Source organism: Pteropus medius, unplaced genomic scaffold (assembly GCF_902729225.1).
Source record: "Pteropus medius unplaced genomic scaffold, Ma_sr-lr_union100, whole genome shotgun sequence".
Lineage (NCBI taxonomy): Eukaryota > Metazoa > Chordata > Mammalia > Chiroptera > Pteropodidae > Pteropus > Pteropus medius.
The window spans coordinates 6864597-6884971 of NW_024342469.1; the positions used below are offsets into that span (position 1 = coordinate 6864597).

The 20375-nt window shown below is 48.3% G+C and overlaps 1 protein-coding gene across 1 annotated transcript in view; it reads right to left on the bottom strand.

Annotated features, from left to right (window-relative positions):
• The window catches only part of FAM83F (family with sequence similarity 83 member F), a 28652-nt gene extending 23205 nt beyond the window's left edge, over window positions 1–5447 (bottom strand). Inside the window, exon 1 of the mRNA XM_039863404.1 lies at window positions 4968–5447. Coding sequence (XP_039719338.1) covers window positions 4968–5447 — 480 coding nt within the window. The remainder of the gene's footprint in view (window positions 1–4967) is intronic.
• Between the last annotated feature and the right edge of the window lie 14928 nt (window positions 5448–20375).

Consider the following 20375-nt stretch of genomic DNA (forward strand, 5'->3'; position numbering starts at 1 on the left):
AACATTTAACAAATTTTATACGTAAACTTTTTGTTTTCTTGGTTCTTTTTGCATCTGATTCAAGTCTATGTCCCATTGCCTAGCATGGTACCTGTACAGAAAAGGCGCTTAGTAGTATCTGCTGAATGTACCTGAATGAAGGACACGCTGACTGAGGCAAATGGGGGAAGACAGTGGGCTCCACTCAGTGACGAAGGCTGCCGCCTGCACAGCTGAGTCTCCTGGTGCAGTGAGCTGGCAACTCCAAAACCTTGCCATACTCCCTGGGCATGTGTACTCAGCTGCTCACCCCTATCAGCTACCTAGACTCTAACCTAGCCAACCATGCTCCTGCCTGGAGCCTTTCCCCAAATCCCTCTGAACCCCCTTGACCCCTACCACCAACCCCCCGATTTAGAGTGTTCTTCTCTTTGCTGCCGGACAGGTAAGGAGTCCCCTGGCGATGTGCAATGCAGTACCACCCGGGACTTCAGACACTTGCTTCTCTAGAGAGACAGTGGCCAATAGGAGACAGTGTCTAATCCTTTAAACAAATCATTGACTGCCTTTGACCCTTGGGGCCCTGCAAAAGAGCCGGGAGAGGAATAAGGTGGAGTCTGCGCTCTCCCAAAGCTCTCAGTCCCGAGGATAAAACGGGCTCTTCTCAAGCAAGCTGCGTGCCAGGCACACAGGTGGCACAGATAAGGAACCATGTCTGAGAATAAAAAATCACTTTGGATTGAAAATTTGCTAAAGTACCAAGGAAGAGGTGGCATCTGAGCTGGTCCCTGAAGAAAGGGGACAAACCCATCAACAGGCAGGGGTGAGGTAGGGCCCAGCCAGGAGACCCGTGCCCCTGTCCTCCATAAACCAGGCCGGCCTGTTCCTCTCACTGCGGTAGCACAAAGCAGAGCGGCTCCTGGTTAACAAAGGCTGCCTCGTCCAGCACCCTCCCTCTCCTGGGCTGTGCTCATGATCTTTGTGGGGTCAGTGGGCATCCTGGCCAGGAACCTGGGGAAGCTGGGTAATCTCTTTGTTGGTAGTCTGAGGATAAGACATTTCACCCTTTTGAACCCTAGAGGCCTCCTCTATGAAATGAAAATGGTACACTGCCTTACATGGTAACTGAGGCTCAAAGGAAATGGGGCCCAGGAATGCAAGGTCAAGATCAACCGGGGGTGGGGGAGGGCAGTAAATTTCCCTCTGTTCCTGAAGCATAGGCAATAAGTATTCTCTAAACCCGCCCAGCAGCCTCACTGATGGATGCCACCAGTCACCAGGGAGTCTGGGCACAAGGATGGGTGGATGGCCTGGTGCCGTCTCAGCCTTCCTGCCACGTTCAGACATGCCTGTAGACGGGTCTCAGCATCAAAGGTCCTGAAACCTGGTTTAGGGGCTGGGTTAGTGGCCCTCCTGCCACACCCTCCAGCCAAGCACTCATTATACAGTATTATAATGATGGTTTAGGAGACTATTAGGCTATTTAAGAGTAGAGGCGTTTTATATGTCTGTTTTCTACTAAAGTGCTTAGTACTTAGTGCAGACCTCGAAATGTTTGTCCAGTGACCAAATAAGTGTACTACCCTTCCAAGCCACTAGCCCGTCCAAGTTACCGTTGTTTGAGCCTCTCGCTCTGCCTTGGTAAATAAGAACCAAGTTTCTCAGTCTGCGTGTGGTCCTGCTGTAAGGCCACCCACTGGCAGTTACAACGACCTTAGCAGCCCAAGCAGCAGCAACCTCCCAGGTCTGGTCTTCGATGTCAGCGTGGGACAGGCCCGGGACTCATTTCTGAGTCCCTGAAGGCACCTTTCCTGCCTGTAGTGTAAGCAAAGTATATCATTCAGTGACACTAAAATAAGCAGATCACACAAGGAGGAAAAAAAAACAGCATAAAAAAACCCCACCCTACAAGTAAACATGGCGGAATGTTTGAACCAGTGTGACCGTGACCGTGACATTAGCAGAGGCCCAGAGAGCAGAAAACTTAAGACTGACTCCTTCAAAGGTCTCCGCCCATTCTACGTGGTCCTACCTCCACACCTGCTGGGCTGTGTCCTCACTGGCCACCACTCTCTGCCCCTTCCCCCCAATCCACAATCATATTTTCAAAGTGTCTCCTAGATAGATGCATTTCTCCACACCCGAGGCCCCACTTCCAAAGCCTCACTGGTCTGTGGCTAGGGGTAAATCATAGCTACACCCCGCCACTCCCAGCAGATATTCCTGTTATCACTCAGGAATAAAATCAACAGCATCTCACAAAGCTAGTCTGAGGACTAAATGAGATAAAATGTGACACTCTGGCACACAGTTGGACATGTATGTGCTTCTGCCTCTCCTCCCCCAATCGCTATGTCTCTGCACGCAAACCACCTCACGGTCTGCCCCACCCGGCCTCACAGCAGCCAGACTCTCACTGGAAACTCCCTCCCTCGTGGTGAACAGGAAGGAGGAAAGACCTAGTAATGGCCATGGAGGGTTGCTTGCCACTTGGACAAGCTGGGGTAGGGCCGGGGGTAGGCAGTCCTCAGAGATGCACCTTCAGGACAGAAGTTAGGGATCTGAGTCTTTCTATAACCAGCCACGTGACCTCTGGACAAGCCCCTTTCCTTCTCTGTGCCTCAGTTTCCTCACTTGTGAAACAGGGTCGACCTCTCTGCCCTACCTGCTTCACAGGGTCTTTGAGAAGAAGGCGCTGTACAGATGTGAGCAGCAGTAATGAAGGGTAGGGGCCTGGAAGGCCTGGGAGTTGAGTGGGCACAGACGGGGTCAGAAGCTGCTTTTTCCAGGGGGGTGGGCATCTGCCTTGGACCCAGTGGTAGAACCCAACACCAGGCCCCACGCAGTTCAAAGCTCCCACCAGTGTAGCTCTTCCCTCTGGCCAATCAAAGCTGTTTGCTGCTTTGAAATGAAAATCCCTCACTCCTACTTTGGAGACTCTTATGGAGAAACTGCCAATTCCAGTTTCCTTCTCTCTCCTCTTTCAACTCTATAATTCACCTCCTTCAGGAAGCCCTCCCAGATTAGGCACATCCTGTCTCAAAAACTCTTTTTTTCACAGCATAACCCCAACATTTTAGTTAACTCTTGGAGGCAACGGCCACAGATTATATCTTCCTATGGCTAGTACTTGGTACACAGTAGGCACTCAGGAAATAACTATTGGTTAAATATGTACATATTAGACTCTGATAATTAGAATATTGGATCAGTTCACAATTGTTAAAATTTCTGTTGTTATATATTTAAAGACTTAAGAACACTTTACTATGCACTAGAGACTCTTGATGTCCCACATGAAACTAGAAGCCCCAGTAGGCAGGGGCCATGTCTCTCTTTTCTTGTAATGGGGTACACAACCCGTACCCCAGGTTGTGACCAGGCTAACTCTATTCAAGCTCCTTGGTTTAATCCTGCTGCACCATCATCAGACAGTGGGGCAGGGAAGCACAGTGGTTAAGAGCAAGGACTGTGGCTTTTGGATCCGGGCTCAGACACTTATCAGCTAAGCGATCTTCAGCAAGTAACTGTTTGAATCCAAAAATCAGAAAAATACTCATCTCACCCAGTTGTTGTGAAAAGCAAAAGAGAAAATGCAAGCAAATCATTAGCACATATTAAGTGCTAATAAATCAGGGTTTGTTAGTATTACAAGCCTTGGCTCCTGATCCCAGCTGCAGCCTGCTACATAATATTATCACCCACATCCTTTCTCCTCAGTTCAAACTTGTATATTGCATTCTGCAAAACAAAAAGGCAAAGAAAACTCAGGCAGACAATGAGGAATTACTCAGAGAAGGGGGGCATCTGTACAGTGCATGTTAACCCTTCTTCGGGTGGCCAACTTGGCCAGCTACCCGCATCACCACTCCTTCCTGTAAGAGGAGCCCCACCCTTGGTCTTTCTGGGTTAATCTTCCCTCTCTAGCCAGTCAGCCTCCAGGGGTAACAGAACTCCAACTACATTCATTGAGTTGAATTAGAACAGTGAACCCAAGCCACTCCTGTTGTGTATTTTGAACTAGATACTAAAGGCTGCTGGTGTTTCTTAACAAATCTCAGTGTAGGGGAGCCAGGTTTAGTAAATAAAAACAGGATGCCCCACAAACTTTGAATTTCAGGTAACCAATGATGAACTTTTTAGTATTGGCATGCCCCATGCAATAGTTGAGGCACGCTAATACTAAAAAAATTATTTGTTATTTATCTGAAATTCAAATTTAATGGAGCATCCTATTATTTTACCTGGAAGCCCTACCCAGGTAACCCTACCCAAGGGCACAGAGTAAAGATTAAAATCTTCCCTCTGCTCTACCCTTATTCGAACCAGCCAACCTAGAAGCATTTCCGCCTTTCAGGCCCCAAGCAGAGCAGATGAGATGAGATAAGTGGGAGCCTTTCCTGAGCTGCCGAGTCCACCCACCTGCCTTGCCCAAGTGCCCAGCACAGAATCAGGCACACAGTAGGTGCTCACAGTACATTCCTCATTTATTTCAGGCTGCTTGAGCTTTAGAGCTGGGCCCAGTAGGGAGTGTGAATGTGAGGGGCCAGGCCAGCCTTCACTGCAGCAGTCTAAGAACAGATGGCGAGGGTGGGGGCGGGGAGGTCGCACCACCCACTTCCTGGGGTTGTTTTGAATCTCAAAGAAGAAAATGGCCAGGGATATGTTTTGTAAATCCCTGGGCAGCACACAGGTTATTATCGTGACCTCTGAGTGGCCCATTTTACTCCACAGGGACCTAGAAGCACATGGCAGAGGAAGCCAGTGCCTCCGGACACTGCAGTAGTAACTGTCCAGCACTTTGTCATTTGCCAAACACGTTCACATCCATCCTCTCTAGAGGCCTCGCCACAGCCCCACGACGTGACGGAGGTTTCCTGGACCATTTTCCAGAGAGTGGTCAGGGCGGTCTTGCCCTGAAGTGGCGCCTGGTCCAACAGGCTGGGCGTGGGGGGTCCCACCCGTGAAGGGGCGGGGGCAGAGCCTACCTTCTGGGCCTGTTGGATCATCTGCCTGACCACTTGCTTGAGGTGGGGCGCCTTCTCCTCCTTGGGGGGGTGGGTGAAGAGGGTGACACGGCTCACGCCGCGGAAAAAGCCCGTGTCGGTCCAGCCCAGGTCCAGCGGGGGCACCTCGGTGTCGGAGCGGTCGGGCCAGTAGGCGAGGGACCCATTGGGCTCAGCCGGGGCCTTCGGCGGGGCCTTGGCCTTGGCCTTGCTCTTGCCCCGGGACGGGGCGGGGTCCTCGTAGGGGCTCCAGGCGGTGCGGAGGGCCTGGCGCTCCTGGCTGGACAGGAAATCCCGCAGCCGCTCCTTCTTGACCCCCTCGCTGTAGGCCTGCTCGCCGCCGCCCAGCAGCGCTTCCAGGGCGATCCGCCGCCGCTCGCAGTAGTAGAAGGCGGCCTGCGCCTCGCTCACCCGCTCGTTCACGTGCGCCTCGTCCAGGCAGCTCAGCTGGGACTCGGCCATGGCGCCCCGGCCGCCCGCCCCGGCCCCAGCCGCAGCCCGGGTTCCACTGCCGCACCTGGAGCCGCCGAGGGGCGGGGCGCCTCACCTGGCCGCGGGGTCGGCCAATCCGCGCGGCCCGAGCGCGGGACCTGCCGTCGGTGGGGAGGGGCGACCGCGCCCTCCGCCTCCGCGGTGGAGAGCGGCGCGGCGGACCTCGGGATTCCGGGGGGACCCGGCGGGGCTTAGGCCTGTGGCGCCCAGCCCGGGTCCGGGGCTCCGGAGCGCGCAGGAACGTGGAGCGCGGCCGTCGTTAGACCCACGTGCGGCCTCGGGCGCGCTTCCTCCTCTAGCCCCGACCCTAAGGTGGCGGGAGCGTGGGGAGCGGCCCCTTCCAGCCTCTGGCGGGGCCACACACGCCGCAGGTTCGCGTTCATTTTCCCCGCAGGTAGGACCCCAGGCACGTGCTCTGGCCAGGGCGTCTCTGGGGGGGCGGGTACGACCTCTTCCTTTTGAGGGGTTGGGGCCTTGCTGCTAGACCGGATCGTGAGGCCTGAGGAGGGCCTGCGGAGAGGCAGTTGGTGTGCAAAAGCGACATGTGAATAAAACCCCCAGGTCCTGCCCTCATGTCCCGATTCTGAGGTCAGAGGCCTCCAGAGGCTGTCAATCCAAACCTGCACCATGATAAAAAAATTTCTTAAAAAAAAAAAGCCATCCAAATACAGCAAAGATATAAGCAGCAGCATGGAGTCCCCCCTGCCACCAATTTTAATTCTAAATGGTGTGTGTGTATGTTTATGTGTGTGTGTGTCTCCACTTGTGTGGCTTTCCTTCCTTGAGCTCAAATATATATTTTGAATCACTAATATAGTAATCAGGCCTCTGGCAGCCTATCTCCTCCCGCCCCCCCACCCCACCCCATCAGCAGCAGCTCTGCTGTTTCCCATTGGATTAAATAGAATCTTCTTAGTCATTAACATATTATTTTGTTCAAGCACTGCTGTACAATTTGATTCTCCACATTCAAAATATTTTCAGATCATAGCAACGGAAGGTTCACATTTCTCTCATTTTACAGCAAAGCATCTTCAAGCTGGAAAGAGCTTTAGAAACTAGTCCAACCCCCTCATTTTACAATGGAGGAAATTGAGGCCTAGAAACATGTGGTTTGCCCAGGTCTCCGTGTAAAAAGACACGGCCCTCGGGGGTTCTCTATGTCTCAGAGATCTTCGCCCTACATCACAGCCACCTTTGCCCTTTCTATTTCTCTTGTGAAATGACAGAAGTGGGGACCTGATTTCAACCCTGGGGAATTTGAAGAGGTGGCCTATTATTTCTGGACCTTCCTTTGATGGTCTGAAAAATGAGGGTTACACTTGCGAATATCTGAAAATTTTGTGACAGTAGTTCTGGCATCCTGTGTCAGCCCAAAGATCAGGGTGAGCAGCAAGGCCCCCATCGTCTCCTCTGTGTCTTATGCTACTCTCAGGCATCAGACTGCCTCCCGGTAATACTCTACTCTTAAATATAGACAGATTTCATCTTTAGAACAGACAATATTTAATATGTTTCTTAGTGACTGGAGGCCCTACTAGAGGCCAGATTCTGTGCCCTGGGGAGCAAGCATTTACTCAAGGCCTACTATGTGCCTGGTACACAGTATGTGCTCGGTACAGATTTCTTTAAAAAAGAATGACATTGGGATATAAAGTACAGCATAGGGCATATAGTCAATAATATTGTAATAACTAGGAGTGGTGTCAGATGCGTACTTCACATATCGGGGTGATCGCTTTGTAAGGTATCTGAATATCTAATCACTATGTCGTACACCTGAAATTAATATAATATTGTATGTCAACTGTAATTTAAAAATAAATTTAAAAAAAGAGAATGACTTAGGGCCAACAGCAGAGAGTTGTGGGGATGTGGAAGATGTAATTAACCTGCCCAATGGGATGTGGGTAAGAAGAGCTTCACCCAGCAGGAAGGGATTTTGAGTAGAGCTTAAAAGGATGAGAAGAATTAGAGGAGAAGAGGGAGCGAAGATATTCCGGGCAAAGGGAGTTAAGATTAAGTATGTCAGAGCTTCATACTGGCATTGGGCACACGCTGGTTCAATTTAAGATACAGTCATATGCCACATAATGATGTTTTGGTCAACGATGGATGCCAGTAGTCCCGTAAGATTATAATGGAGCAGAAAATTCCTATAACCTAGTGTCGCAGCCATTGTCAGTTCGTAGTGCAGTGCCTTACGGTGTAACCAAACCCACTGTGCTGCCAGTTGTGTAAAAGTATAGCACATACAATTATGTAAAGTGCATAATATTGATAATGAAAATAAATGACTATTTACTGGTTTATAATACATATTTACTATACTATAATTTTTATCGTTATTTTAGAGTGTACTCTTTCTATTTATAAAAAAATGTTTGCTGTAAAACAGTACGCTGGATTATACCGACAGCAGCCTCATATATCTTGTGTTTACTGTGTCTCTTGATTGCATCATTTTTCTCTTGTGTTTGATTTAACTTCATGTTCTTTTGTACAGTCACAGGCTGTACAGGCTTGTAGCCTAGGAGTAACAGGCTGTCTCATACAGCCTAGGTGTGTAGTAGGCTGTCCCATCCGGGTGTATGTCAAGTGCACTCAATAATGTCCACGCAACAACGAAATCGCCTAAAGACGCATTTCTCAGAATGTATCCCCATCGTCAAGTGGCACATGACTGTATTTAACCCTCAGACCCTTAGTGTCCACATCTGTAAAAAGGGATAATTCTGACCTTCTGTGACCTCCCAGATTATTGTAGGGATTAAACGAGCTCATGTATTTGCTTTAATTAGCATTTATAGCTGACCGGTAGAAAGTGGTTTACAGCAGTGCTTCGTAATCGCCTGGAGGGAATCTTGTTAAAATGCAGATTCTTGATTCAGTATGTCTGAGGTGAGGCCCAAGATTCTGCATTTCTAGCAAGCTCCCAGGCAGTGCTGCTAGTGCTGGTTTATAGACTGCACTTTGCATAGCAAGGACTTCAGAGGCCAGTAAATAGGAGTGTGAATTGTCATGTCAGAGAGTCCTGGAATGGAGTCCCACTTTCCTGAGATAAGCTGTGTGTCCCTGGGACAGTTACTTCCTCTTTTCTGAAAGTTACTTCTCGTCACCAATGAAATATCAATTAGTCCCTCACATAGGGCTGTGTGAGAAAGGAAACAAGTTAATGGATATACATCACGTAACAGAGTGTCTGGCAGCCAGGAAAGGGAGGGAAGATGAGACTGGAAAGAGAGGGACATTGGGGCCAAATCGTGGGGACCTTGGCTTTAGATTTTATTCTGTAGCTAGAGGGGAGCCACTGAAGGTTATTAAAAGACTGATAAGGTCATAAAAAATAGCAATTACTATGTGTCAGGCACTGTGCTAAATATTTTATGTATCCTTCAAATGAATTCATGTAGTCTTATTAGAAAAATTATTATCTCCATTTTACGGGTGAGAAACCTGGAGCACAGAGAGGTTAAGTATCTCACTGTAGGTCACCCAGCTAGTTAGTAGAAGACCCAGAATTCAAACCCAGACCATCTGATTCCAGAGCCTGCCTACCCGCTCACCTTGCTCCATGGCCTCAGTTGAGAATGCTAGAAAGGGACATTAGTGAGAGACAGTAGTAATTTATTCATTCAACAAACATTTGCTGAATGCTTAGCGTTGTGCTATGGGTTAGAAACCATTCATTTACCGAATCCTTACGGAGCCTTACTAAGCACAAGGGCACGTTCTAGGTGCTGGAGGTTCAGCTCTGATCAAAACCAAGTCCTTGCCCACGTGGAGCTCACATTGACGTGGACCGATTAAGACATGGTTTTTGCCCTCAAGGAGCACAAATGTTATGTAGCACGATTTGGGATTGGACAGAAGGTGAGAATTGGAATAGAATACTTTAGTAACAATTCACATTGGACAAGACCTTTCCTAGATCTAACCAATATGAAACATACTATGGTCTTTTGGTAATATTCCCCTTTACATACCAATGACTTATTTATTCAACCAACATTTTTAGTGGTTAATGTGTACTAGATAACACACTTACAGCTGAGAATAAAAAAGAGGAATCAGACATGATAGCCAGCTGCCTTGGTGGCTCCCTTAGTTTAGCTGGGAATCAGATACCCTGTCTTTACAAGATAGGGTGATAAGTGACACAATGGCCTTCACAGAGAAGTTTGAGGCTATGGAGGTATTTTAATGTACCATTATCTAATTTGACCTGCCCCAATCTTGGTAAAGCAGACTGTGAAAGGGATTACTGTCCGGTGTTACAGATGAATAAACTGAGGCATAGGGAGGTGAGATGGTATGTTCAAGGTTATCAGCTGGCAAGTGGAAATGCTGAGACATGTCCACGCAGCCTGGTTCCCAGGCCTTCCACCCCACCCTGATCCTTAAAAAGCCTTATCAGCCGAGAATCGGATTCCTTTTAGGCATCTGCCCTATTGTGCCTAGGGACACTCCCTGCATTGATGACACCTTAGTAAAAGCCTCTGGCTCTTTATTGGTCTCTACTGTCTTGGGTCTGGAGTTTCCCTGAGCTAGTGGGGCCAGTCATAGTTGCATTTCCAGCTTCAGAGGCCACCTTGCCCATGGTGACTGTGCCTTCCTGAGAAATCGTGCCTCCTCCAGCTCCTTCCTCCGTCCTTGGCAATCACGTCCCCCTTCCGCCTGGGGATCTGGCTCTCATTCACCTTCCTCTGTGCAGTAAAGATGTGACAGCTTGTAGTTAACAGTAACCGTAGCTGCGTTCATCCCTGCGCACGTCTGTTTTCCTAGGCCCTGCCATGTAATCCGAGTCCCAGAATAGTCCGCCTCATGATACGTGCTTAGGTAAGTTTACCTGGGCCGACTTTTTTCCTCTGTAGCAATTTGCGTCATGAGTGCTGTTATAAAACTTTGGGGGCTCTTTCACGCCTCCGTAAAATTCGTGCCTGCTGCCCTCAAATCCTCCCGAACAAGATTTGAGAATGAGAGAGGGCGGTTATGGCGGGCACCGTGGGCAAGGAGGGGTGAAGTCCAAGGACTGGACTAATTGGAACACCTTTCACTTGTGACCTGCTCTTTGGGCCTGGAGGAAGGGAAATACTGAGGCCTCTCCCCAGTAGGGCATGACTCACCTAAGGCTTTCCTCTTGTCATTCATGAGGGATTTACTGAGCACCTATTATGTACTAGGCAAGTTCCCACCCTCCCAGACCTTCCAGACTCGGGAACTTTGTTATATCTGCAACTCTGGAAACATAGAGACTCTTTTCCCCACCCACTTTGTAACCACCCCCGCTGCCCATACACCCTGATTCCCCAGTTTTTCTGCACCCGCCTGTCACTCCTTCTCAGTCTCCTTTGTCTGTCCCTTAAACATCAGTGTTCTGTTCCTTGGGGAAGCAGCACAGAACCTGGGAGTTCCTGGAGCGATGAGCAACCTTCACCCCCGTATGGCAGAGGCTGCTGACGAAGCACCTTCCCCACCCAGTTGCTGGCAGTGCCGGGAAATGGGGTGTGTCTAAAACATTTTTAGACACATTTTAAAACATCTCTGACCCCAACCAAGGGACTTGAGCTGGAATTATTTATTTACTTGGTGCCTGCTCATCCCTGTCTTTGGGGACCAGAACCTAAATGTTACAGGGCACAGGCCATGAGCACACACCCCCCTCTAGGGCAAGGCCAGAAGAGTGCATGTCAGAAGACGGTTTAGCAGAGGAACAGTTCTAGGCTGAGAGTGGAACCAAGGAAGACTTTGTGAAGGAGGTGACATTTTTCCCTTGCCTTGCATACTGGCTAGGATGTGGACAGAGGTCAATAGAAAGGGAGGGGCATTCCAGGTGGAGGGCCCCGCATGAGCATAGTCATCTATGAGGGACAATGCAGGAAAAAGTTCAGAGCAGAGAGTAGCCCAGGGGTCCTGCCTCCACCTCATACCCCACCTGCAGGAGGAGGCTTGAGCTCCCAGCCAAGGATGGCAGGGAAAGGTTTTCTAGTAAAGGAAGTGCCCGTTGGGGTGCTGTGTAAAGTGCATAGAGCCTGGAGGCAGCAGACTGGCCAGAGGAAGGAATGGTGGCTCCAGATGCTGCTGACACCTCTGCCTGGCCTGCCATTTTCCCTTCAAGAACCACTCCTTTGTTCTCTGTATCTATGAGATTGTTTCTGTTTTGTTTGTTCAGTTTATTTTTAGATTCCACGTAGAAATGAAATCATACAGTATTTGTCTTTCTCTGACTTATTGCGCTTAGCATAATATCCTCTAGGTCCACCTATGTTGTTGTAAATGGCAAGGTTTCATTCATTTTCATGGCTGGGTAATATTCCATTGTATATATGTACTACAGCTTCTTTATTCATTCCTCTATCAAAGCACACCTAGGTTGCTTCCATATCTTGGCTACTGTAAATAATGCTGCAACTTACGGTTGCCAGATGGGAGCGGTTGGGGAAATGGGTGAAAAAGGCGAAAGGGATTAAGAAGTACAAATTGCCAGTTATAAAAATCATCACAGATATGTCAAGTACAGCATAGAGAATATAGTCAAAAATATTGCAATAACTATGTATGATGTCAGATGAGTATTAGACTTATCGGGGCGATTACTTCATAAGGTATATAAATGTCTAATCATTATGTTATACACCTGAAACTAATATAATATTATATGTCAATTGTAATTGAAAAATAAATTTTAAAAAGGGAAATCATTCCTTTATTTGGCCATCACCCTTAGCACTGTTCCTTGCTGGCCACCACTACAGGGCAGCCATCACCTGGAAGAGGGTGGCTGAGGCCCAGGGAGAGGACCTCTCCCAAAGTCGATTTACTATATCAGCAAGTTATCACTCTGATAGGTGCAGAGAGACTCACCCTGAGTGGGGCTGAATATAGGACAAGCAAGTTTCAAAGGAGAGGAGACATTTGCCGCAACATGTCCCTGGGGAGGGGTGGGGTCAAGTGAAGAAGGCTGTTTCATCTGGAAGATGTTGTGGGGCTGCCCACCATCTGCTGGGCCCTTTCCAAGCAGTTCCTGTCATTTTGTTTACTTCTCATGACAATTAGTGCCGTTGTCTCTGGTTCTCTAGGGTACTCAGAGAGGACAAGTGTAACGTGTCCAGGATCACAGAGCAGTGGCAGAATCTAGACTGGTCTGTCTGACTCAAAGCTTGTGCCTTCTCCACTGGGATGCACAGCTCAAAGACAGGGCTCCTCTAAGGGCTGGGAGGTTCTTGAGTGTCCCAGATCACAGCTAGCAAATGAGAGGCTGCTCGCCCTGACACCCCAGAGCTTCTCATTTCCTATGTACAAGGCATAAATTCCTCCTTTGGCCCCCCGATCAGGGGGAAACTTGACTGTTGAATTGGGGTGGAGAATGTTTTCTGATGATTCCATCATGAGTCACACTCGGACACAACCCTCTTCGCCATGTGTATATGGCGGTAGGAAGGACCTGGAGTGGCAAAGACTTGGAACTGGACCATGGTGGCAGGGTCCAAAGAGGCGAGGGAAAGACAGACCAGCTACTTGGGGTGGGATGGTATTCAGGCTCTCTTCTGGGGTCACAGGGGCCACGTGTGACACTGGGCAACAGGCAGTAGCGGTGGTGCTGCGTAGCCGGCAGCGTCAGGGGCTCCAGCATGAGGACACTGGAGTGTTGAGGAGTGTAGCACAGGTCGGAGAGGGAGCAGCAGCCTATAGTATTTGGAGATTTCATGGGCAGAGGGGTAGGATGACAGTCCGTGTTAGAAACTTTAGCAGGAGGAACCTGGACTCTGGGAAAGGGGTTGGCACGGACCAGACAGGGGAGGGGAGGAACTGGGTACTGCAGAAGTCCCAGCATCTGGGTTGAGCAGGGCTCAACTTGTCAGAACCAGGAAGAGAGTGGAGGCGGGTCTCAAAACAAAGGCAGGATTAAGTAGCAGACCCCAGAGGCTTGTGCATAGCCACGCACTGTAGGAGTCAGGGTTGGCCCCTGACTCCTAGGAAGGGCTGGGCCTGTGACATGGCTCCAGCAGTGGCAGAAGGACCATTAGAACCCAGGAACCAGCAGACCCTGTCTGACTGGACATCACATTTTAGCAATCTGGGGACCTTAAGGTGACATACCCTTAAGGGGACCTTCTTAGGAAGTCTAGATTCAGAAAGGGACCTAGGGAACCCCAGGGGCTCATGAATATGGATTTCAGAAGCTAAATTTCTGCCCAAAGAAGGGAGACTCTCCATAACTTTTATTTGTCTTAATGGAAACACAGGTTTGCTAGTTTCTCTATTTTATTTTAAAGACAAATAACACCGTCCATTCCTTTTCTGCACCCACCTTGAGTCATTCTTACCTAAGAGGAGTCTGACTATCAGTGTTTACTGAATTTATGCTGGCTGCATACATCAGTGGTTTAGAGCAAAAAGAGACCTATCTTCTCCTTCATTTTACTGATGAGGAAACTGAAGGCCAGGTGGGTAAAGAGGCTTCCTTCCTTAAGGCCCAGTAGCCCAGAGAGAGTGAGGACAGAGTCCAGGCTGCAGAACCCCTGGCCAGAGCTCCCTTTTCCCTGCACCCCCCACCTCATCTGGACTTGCCATGGTAACCAAGCCTCCTTCAGCGTGGGAAGCAGAGGCTGTCTAGCAGTTACCTAGCAACTCCCCATAACCAGGTCAGAGCAGGGAGAGGGAGGCACCACGCGATGCCCACCCTGGGGAATTCGGACCTGTCAAAATGGGATTGTCTACATCAGAATGTGTCCATGGATGACCCTGGGTAGAGCCATACCTAGAAGCACCTGCGTGGGAGAGTCTCACACCAGGATGAGTGAATTGCTGGGACTATGGCACAGATCCAGCTAGCTGGGGCCTCTGTCCCCACAGCAGACACAGGGCCTCATTATGTTTAGTTCTGGTTTCTGTGAATAGCATGAAACCTGCCCCATTGACGAGCTGGTTTAATCTGTATGTAGGAATCCACAGAGGAGCGCTGATGGAAGGGTGTGTGTGTGTGTGTGTGTGTGTGTGTCTATGTATGCATTTCACCTTAGAGGGGGAATGCGACCATCTCACACAATCATCTTGTTTCTTAATTATCTCAAGAAATGTTTATGCAATGATCTGGTCATTAAATTTATAAATCTTCTAATATTGGGTCTTGACAGCCATTGCCCACTGCCACCCTATCCCCACTGCGGCTTTCTTGTGGGCAGAGCTCTGCCTGGGTTCCCAGGTTCTGCCTCCTGTGGGGTCCACCCAATTGGTCTAAGCCAATCAGAGTGGTCTCATTCTCTTGGAAATGGTTGGTTCAGGAATGGCATGCGATCTACTCGTTGCCAATGGGATCGGAAGGAATGGCTGAGGAAGGACTCCTGAGAAAGGTTTTCCTCACTAATTAAAATTGGGAGGGAATGTGTCTCTTCTTCACTGGACATCATCAGTCTGCATGTGATGTCTGGAACTGCAATTAGCCACTGAGACACCACTGACGTTCAGACGGCATTGCTGAGCCATTGAATTCAGCAATGAGTTATTGCCCTCCTTCTGGATGTCTTCTACGGAATAGCATAAACCCTTTGTTGTTTAGGATACTTCCGGTCAGGGTTTCACTTCCCTGTAGGCAAAAGCCTCCTACTGATACTCTTTCCCGCACTCACTGTCTAGGCGTCTAATGAGGGCCCTACTCAGACTAATGCAAAGTGAGTTTGCATTAGTCTGAGTGGGGCCCTCATTAGACGCCTAGACAAGGCTGGGTATTAAAGGCAAAGGAGTGGGATATAAACCTAAAAGCAACGAATGAACAGGACAAACAAGCAGAGACTCACGGACATGGACAATGGACTAGTGGTTACCAGAAGGGAGAGGGGAGAGGGCAGGGGGAAATAAAAAAAAATAAAATGTTAAAAAAATTATGTATATATAGTATGAAAAAAAAATAAAAAAAATAAACTGGCATTTAAAATAACTAACTAACTAACTAACTAACTAACTAACTAACTAAATGACAAAGGCAAAGAACCCAAAGGAAAGAAACGTCCCTCTTCCTGAGTAAGTTCAAGATATGACTCCTTAGTCCTTCATCTCCTGGATTGGAACTGAAATCGGACCTGCAGCTGTATGCCCAGCTTCTTGTAGGTCTGAATAGATTTTTTTTCCAAAGAGCCTGAAAGCTCCTGTCACAGGGTCTAGCATACTTTGTTCAGTGCGGTGCTGGAGCTGGCCCCTACCTGCTCCTGAAAGGCAATTGTGCACATCCCTTCCCCACTCTGAGTTCAGTGATGTCATGTTGATAGCTCGAACCAGCCATGGTGGGAATTATTTTTTAAGGAGACTTAGTTTTTAGAGCAGTTTTAGGTTCACAGCAAAGTTGAGCAGACGACAGCGATTTTCTGTAGACCCTCTGTCAGCTTCCCCTACCAGAGCGGTACGTTTGTTCCAACTGATGAACCTACATTTCATATTCGCCCAAAGTCTGTAGTTTACATCAGGGCTCATTCTTGGTGTTGCACATTCTATGGGTTTGGACAAATGCGTAACAACACGTAGCCACCATTATGTTATCACAGGGAGTCATTTCGCTTTACTAAAAATCCTCTGTATGGGTGCCACCTATTCTTTTCCTCCCCCTCCACCCTTGGCGACCTTTAATTTTTTTTTTACTCTCTCCATAGTTTTGCCTTTTCCAGAATGTCATATAGTTGGAATCACACAATACGTAGCCTTTTCAGACTGGCTTCTTTCACTTAGTAATATCCATTTAAGGTTCCTCCACATCTTTTCCTGGCTTGATAGCTCATTTCTTTTTTTAGAACTGAATAATATTCCATTGTCTGGATGAACCACAGTTTGTTTATCCATTCACCTACTGAAGGACATCTTGGTTACGTCCAAGAGTTGACAATTATGAGTAAAGCTGCTATAAACATTCATGTGCAGGTGTCTGTGTGAACATAAGTTTTCAGCTCCTTTGGGTAAATGCTAAGGAGCATGATTGCTGGATCATATGTTAAGACTATATTTAGTTTTGTAAGAAACTACCAAACTGTCTTTCAAAATGACTGTACCAATTTGCAGTCCCACCAGCAGTGCATGAGAGTTCCTGTTGCTCCACGTCCTTGCCAACATTTGCTGCTGTCAGTTTTGGATCTTGAATTTTCTAAGAGGTGCGTGGTGGTATCTCATTTGCATTTTCTTAATGGCATATGAGTTTGAGCATCTTTTCATATGCTTACTTGCAATCATCTTCTTCATTGAGATGTCCGTTCAGGTCTTTTGCCCATTTTTTAATCGGTTGTTCAATTTCTCATCGTTGAGTTTTAAGAGTTTTTTGTATATTCTGAATAGCAGTCTTTTATCAGATGCGTCTTTCTCAGGTATTTTCTCCCATTCTGTGGCTTATCTTCTCATTCTCTTGACATGTGGGAATATTTACACCACAGAAGTGACGAATGTGACAACAAATCAGGGCTTTCCCTCAGCAAGCCGGTTGTTACACCTTTACTAGCACGCCAGTGCGTTTAGGCACCAACCATTTATTGGGTGAACTGTTTGCCGTTGCCCTCAAAAAAATTCAGCCCAATGGAGGACGCGGGTCAATGAACCTGAGTCTCGGGTTAGAAGCAGAGCAAGGATGCTGCAGGAACACAAAGGAGGGCATCTACATCAGCCATGAAGCTGGGAAGGCTTCCCAGGGAAGAACTTGAGCACTGTAAATATTTCAAAGCGATTAGCAGTGGTCTGGATCCATATGCCCAATAAGGCAGCCACCTGCCACATAAAGCTATTTAACTCGCTCTCAGTAGCCACATTGCATGCACTCAATAGGCACATGTGGCTACAAGCTATCACATGTATCACATCAGACTGAGCAAATATAAAACTTTTCCATCCCCTCAGAGAGTTATATTGGACAGCCCTGGTCTAGACAAAAAAGGTGGGAGAAAGGCATTCCAGGCAGAAAGAACAGAATGGGAAGACTCGGAGGTCTGAGACAACATGAATCATTCTGGGGAGAGATGGATGTTGCAGCTGAACAAACAGGCATCGTCAGATCATGAAATATCTTTAGTTCAAAGCTGAGGAGTTTAAACTCTAGTCTGAAAGCGAGGGGGAACCCCTGGAGGCTTTTGAACAGAAGCCTGATGTCATCAGCTTTGCATGTTAATAAGATCTCTCTGGCAGTTTGCGGATGCCAGCCAGGAGGCAGGGAGACCAGTTCCAAGACTGACCTGAGAGAGAAATGAGAGAAATTTGAAATGAGGCACTGACCGTGGCAAGGATGCAGAGAGAAGGCAGAGTGGAGAGATGGGAAGGACTTGCTGGCTGATTCTGTCTGTCCCCAGGAGGTTCTTTGTAAATATTTGTTGATTTAATGAATTAATTCTAGCTGAGCCCAAATTGTACGACTGAGTACACATCCCCTAGGACCCTAGGTGGTATCTATTGCACAAATGAACAGGTATAGGGACATCTTTTTTTTTTTTTTTTTTAGCAGAAGGGGAAAGGGACAATGGGGAGAGAGACAGTTGAGATGGAAAGGAAGTTGGCATCCTCTGTCTTGTCCGATGGGTCCAGTAAGAAGGGAACCAGCTGTGGTTGTGGAAGATAGGACCCTGGTCCCAAGCAGTGCCTTTCTGGGGCCCAGGGACAAGGGCTACTCAGAATTGGGTGCAGGCCATTCTCTCCCCCACCTCTTCCCCAACCCCGCTTGCCACAGGGACCGCAGGGCAGATTTGGTTTCCTGAAGGGTCTGGCCATTTCACCAGCAGACAGATGCAATGCACAGTGGGTCCACAGCATCAGGAAAGATGCTGTCAGCGGAGGGTGTTGGGGGCAACCAAATACGGTCAGAGTAGGAGACATAAGCAGACCGGTGCTTAAACACATGAGAAATACCAGCCTCCCTCTCTTGGACTCTCAGAGGTAACTGGAGGAGATTTTGAGGGCAGATGGCTCAAAGCTATTATAACGTGAACATTGATGTTAATATCACCTTATTTACACCTATAGGCCAGGGACATTTTGGTTACAGAATGAATGATCAGTGACACAAGGCAGGTTTCACTCGTTCATTCAGTAAACAAATATTTATTGAGCCTGTGTATGCCGTGCACTGTGCTAGATGCTGGGCATACGACAGTTTACAAAACAGAGATGATCCCTGCCCCCAAGGGAGCGTACAGTCTGATAGTCATACAAATCGGTCTAGTGCCACCACCTGTGTATATGCCATTCAGGAAAAACACCACAACCACAGGATGGTCTAATAGGCAGGATTATTTTAGATTAAGGGTCAGGGAAGGGCAATTTGAAAAAGCGACATATAAACTGAGACCTGGAGATGCGCAGGAGTTAGCCAGGTGAACAGCAGGGGGTACGCCTTCCAGGTGGAGGGAACAGCAGGTGCGAAGGATTTGGGGACACATCCTTGGCCATCTAGAGGCTGAGACAAGGCCAGTGGGGCAGGGGCATGAAAGCAAGGAGGGGAGAGGCACAAGAGTAGGCTGGAGAGGGAGGCAGGGGCCAGGCCTCAGATGGCCACATAGGACTTTGAATTTAAATCTAAATGCAACGGGCAGGTGAGTGACGCAATCAGAGTTATGTTTTATGAAGATCGCTCTGGTGTCTGTGTGGAGAATGGAGCGGGCGCAAGAGGGCATGCAGAAAGAAAAGTCTTCTAAGGGAGAGATGCTTCTGGCACGGCATCGGTGATGGAGGGGAGTGGAGGAACCTGAGAAGTATTTAAAAGATATGTCGAGATGATGTTTTTGTCATGCCCTTGCCTTGGTATAGATAGGTTGAAGTGTTGAGTTCAGGCAAGACAAATAGCAAATATTTTGAGCATGGCGATGTGACTCCCAGGTGGCCTGTTTTGGTTTGGGTTAGCTGAGAACTAATAATGTCACATAGGTCATTCCCCTGTCTCCCAGAAGGAACACCCCTGACGGGAATCAATTTTATGTTTAAAGGTTTCCTGAGAAAGCTTTCACAATCTCTTTGGTAACCTGTGCTCATGTTTAAAGTAATTAGTTAGGAAATCTGAACGCCTCTCGCCCTGAAGCTTCTTGATTCTTGACAGAGTTGAAGATGCTAAAATAATAAGTCACTTGGGCCATCAAACATGAATGCTGTCATAATGACAGTTCTGGATTATGTCTGTCTGTCCCACAGCTAAAGTGACTTATTTGTTAGCAACAAAGAAAGATGCCTGAAGAGCCCTAGAAAAGGGATCCAATTAGATTTTTGTAGCTATCTTGCTCACCGCCAATTTCGTTGCTTTTCCTTCTCAGAGTGTGGTCCGGGGACCTGGGAACATACTTCAGAGCTTGGTAGTAACACTGCTGAGGACCTGCATTGAATCAGGACCTGCATTTTAACACACTCTCCAGGCAATTCAGAGGCACATTTATTCTGAGAAGCACCCTAAGGCCATCTAAAAGTAGGTGGACTGTGGCAGGTGCCAGATATTTGAAATGCAGCGAGCCTCAGCAAGTGGTTAGGGAAACCAAACTGGTCCAACAGGAACTGGATTTTCTCTGGAAGTTCCCAGCTCCCAAGTCACACAGGGCATTTCAGCAGAATTCAGACAATATGCTGCTTCCTGGCTGTGTGGCTGGTGAGAGGCGCTGGGTGGATGGGCCCCTGGTGCTGACACGCTGTCAAGTGCAAAGGGCTCCCCAGGGGCTCCCCAGGCAGCACCAGAGGCCAACGCGGTTGGCCTCCCCTCCCCCGCCCTGCGTGACCGGTTTGGTCCTTGTCCTCTCAGTTTTGTCCCCAAGGGCCCCGTTCTCTAGGTGGTTATGGTGACTCTTACTTCCTTCTGAACCGAGCCGCGTGATGAGAAGGCTGTTTTTGCACCTCAACTAAACGTACTCCCACGATGGCCTCTGGTGGAATAAGAGGTTTAGTTCCAGGGGCTTGGAAAGT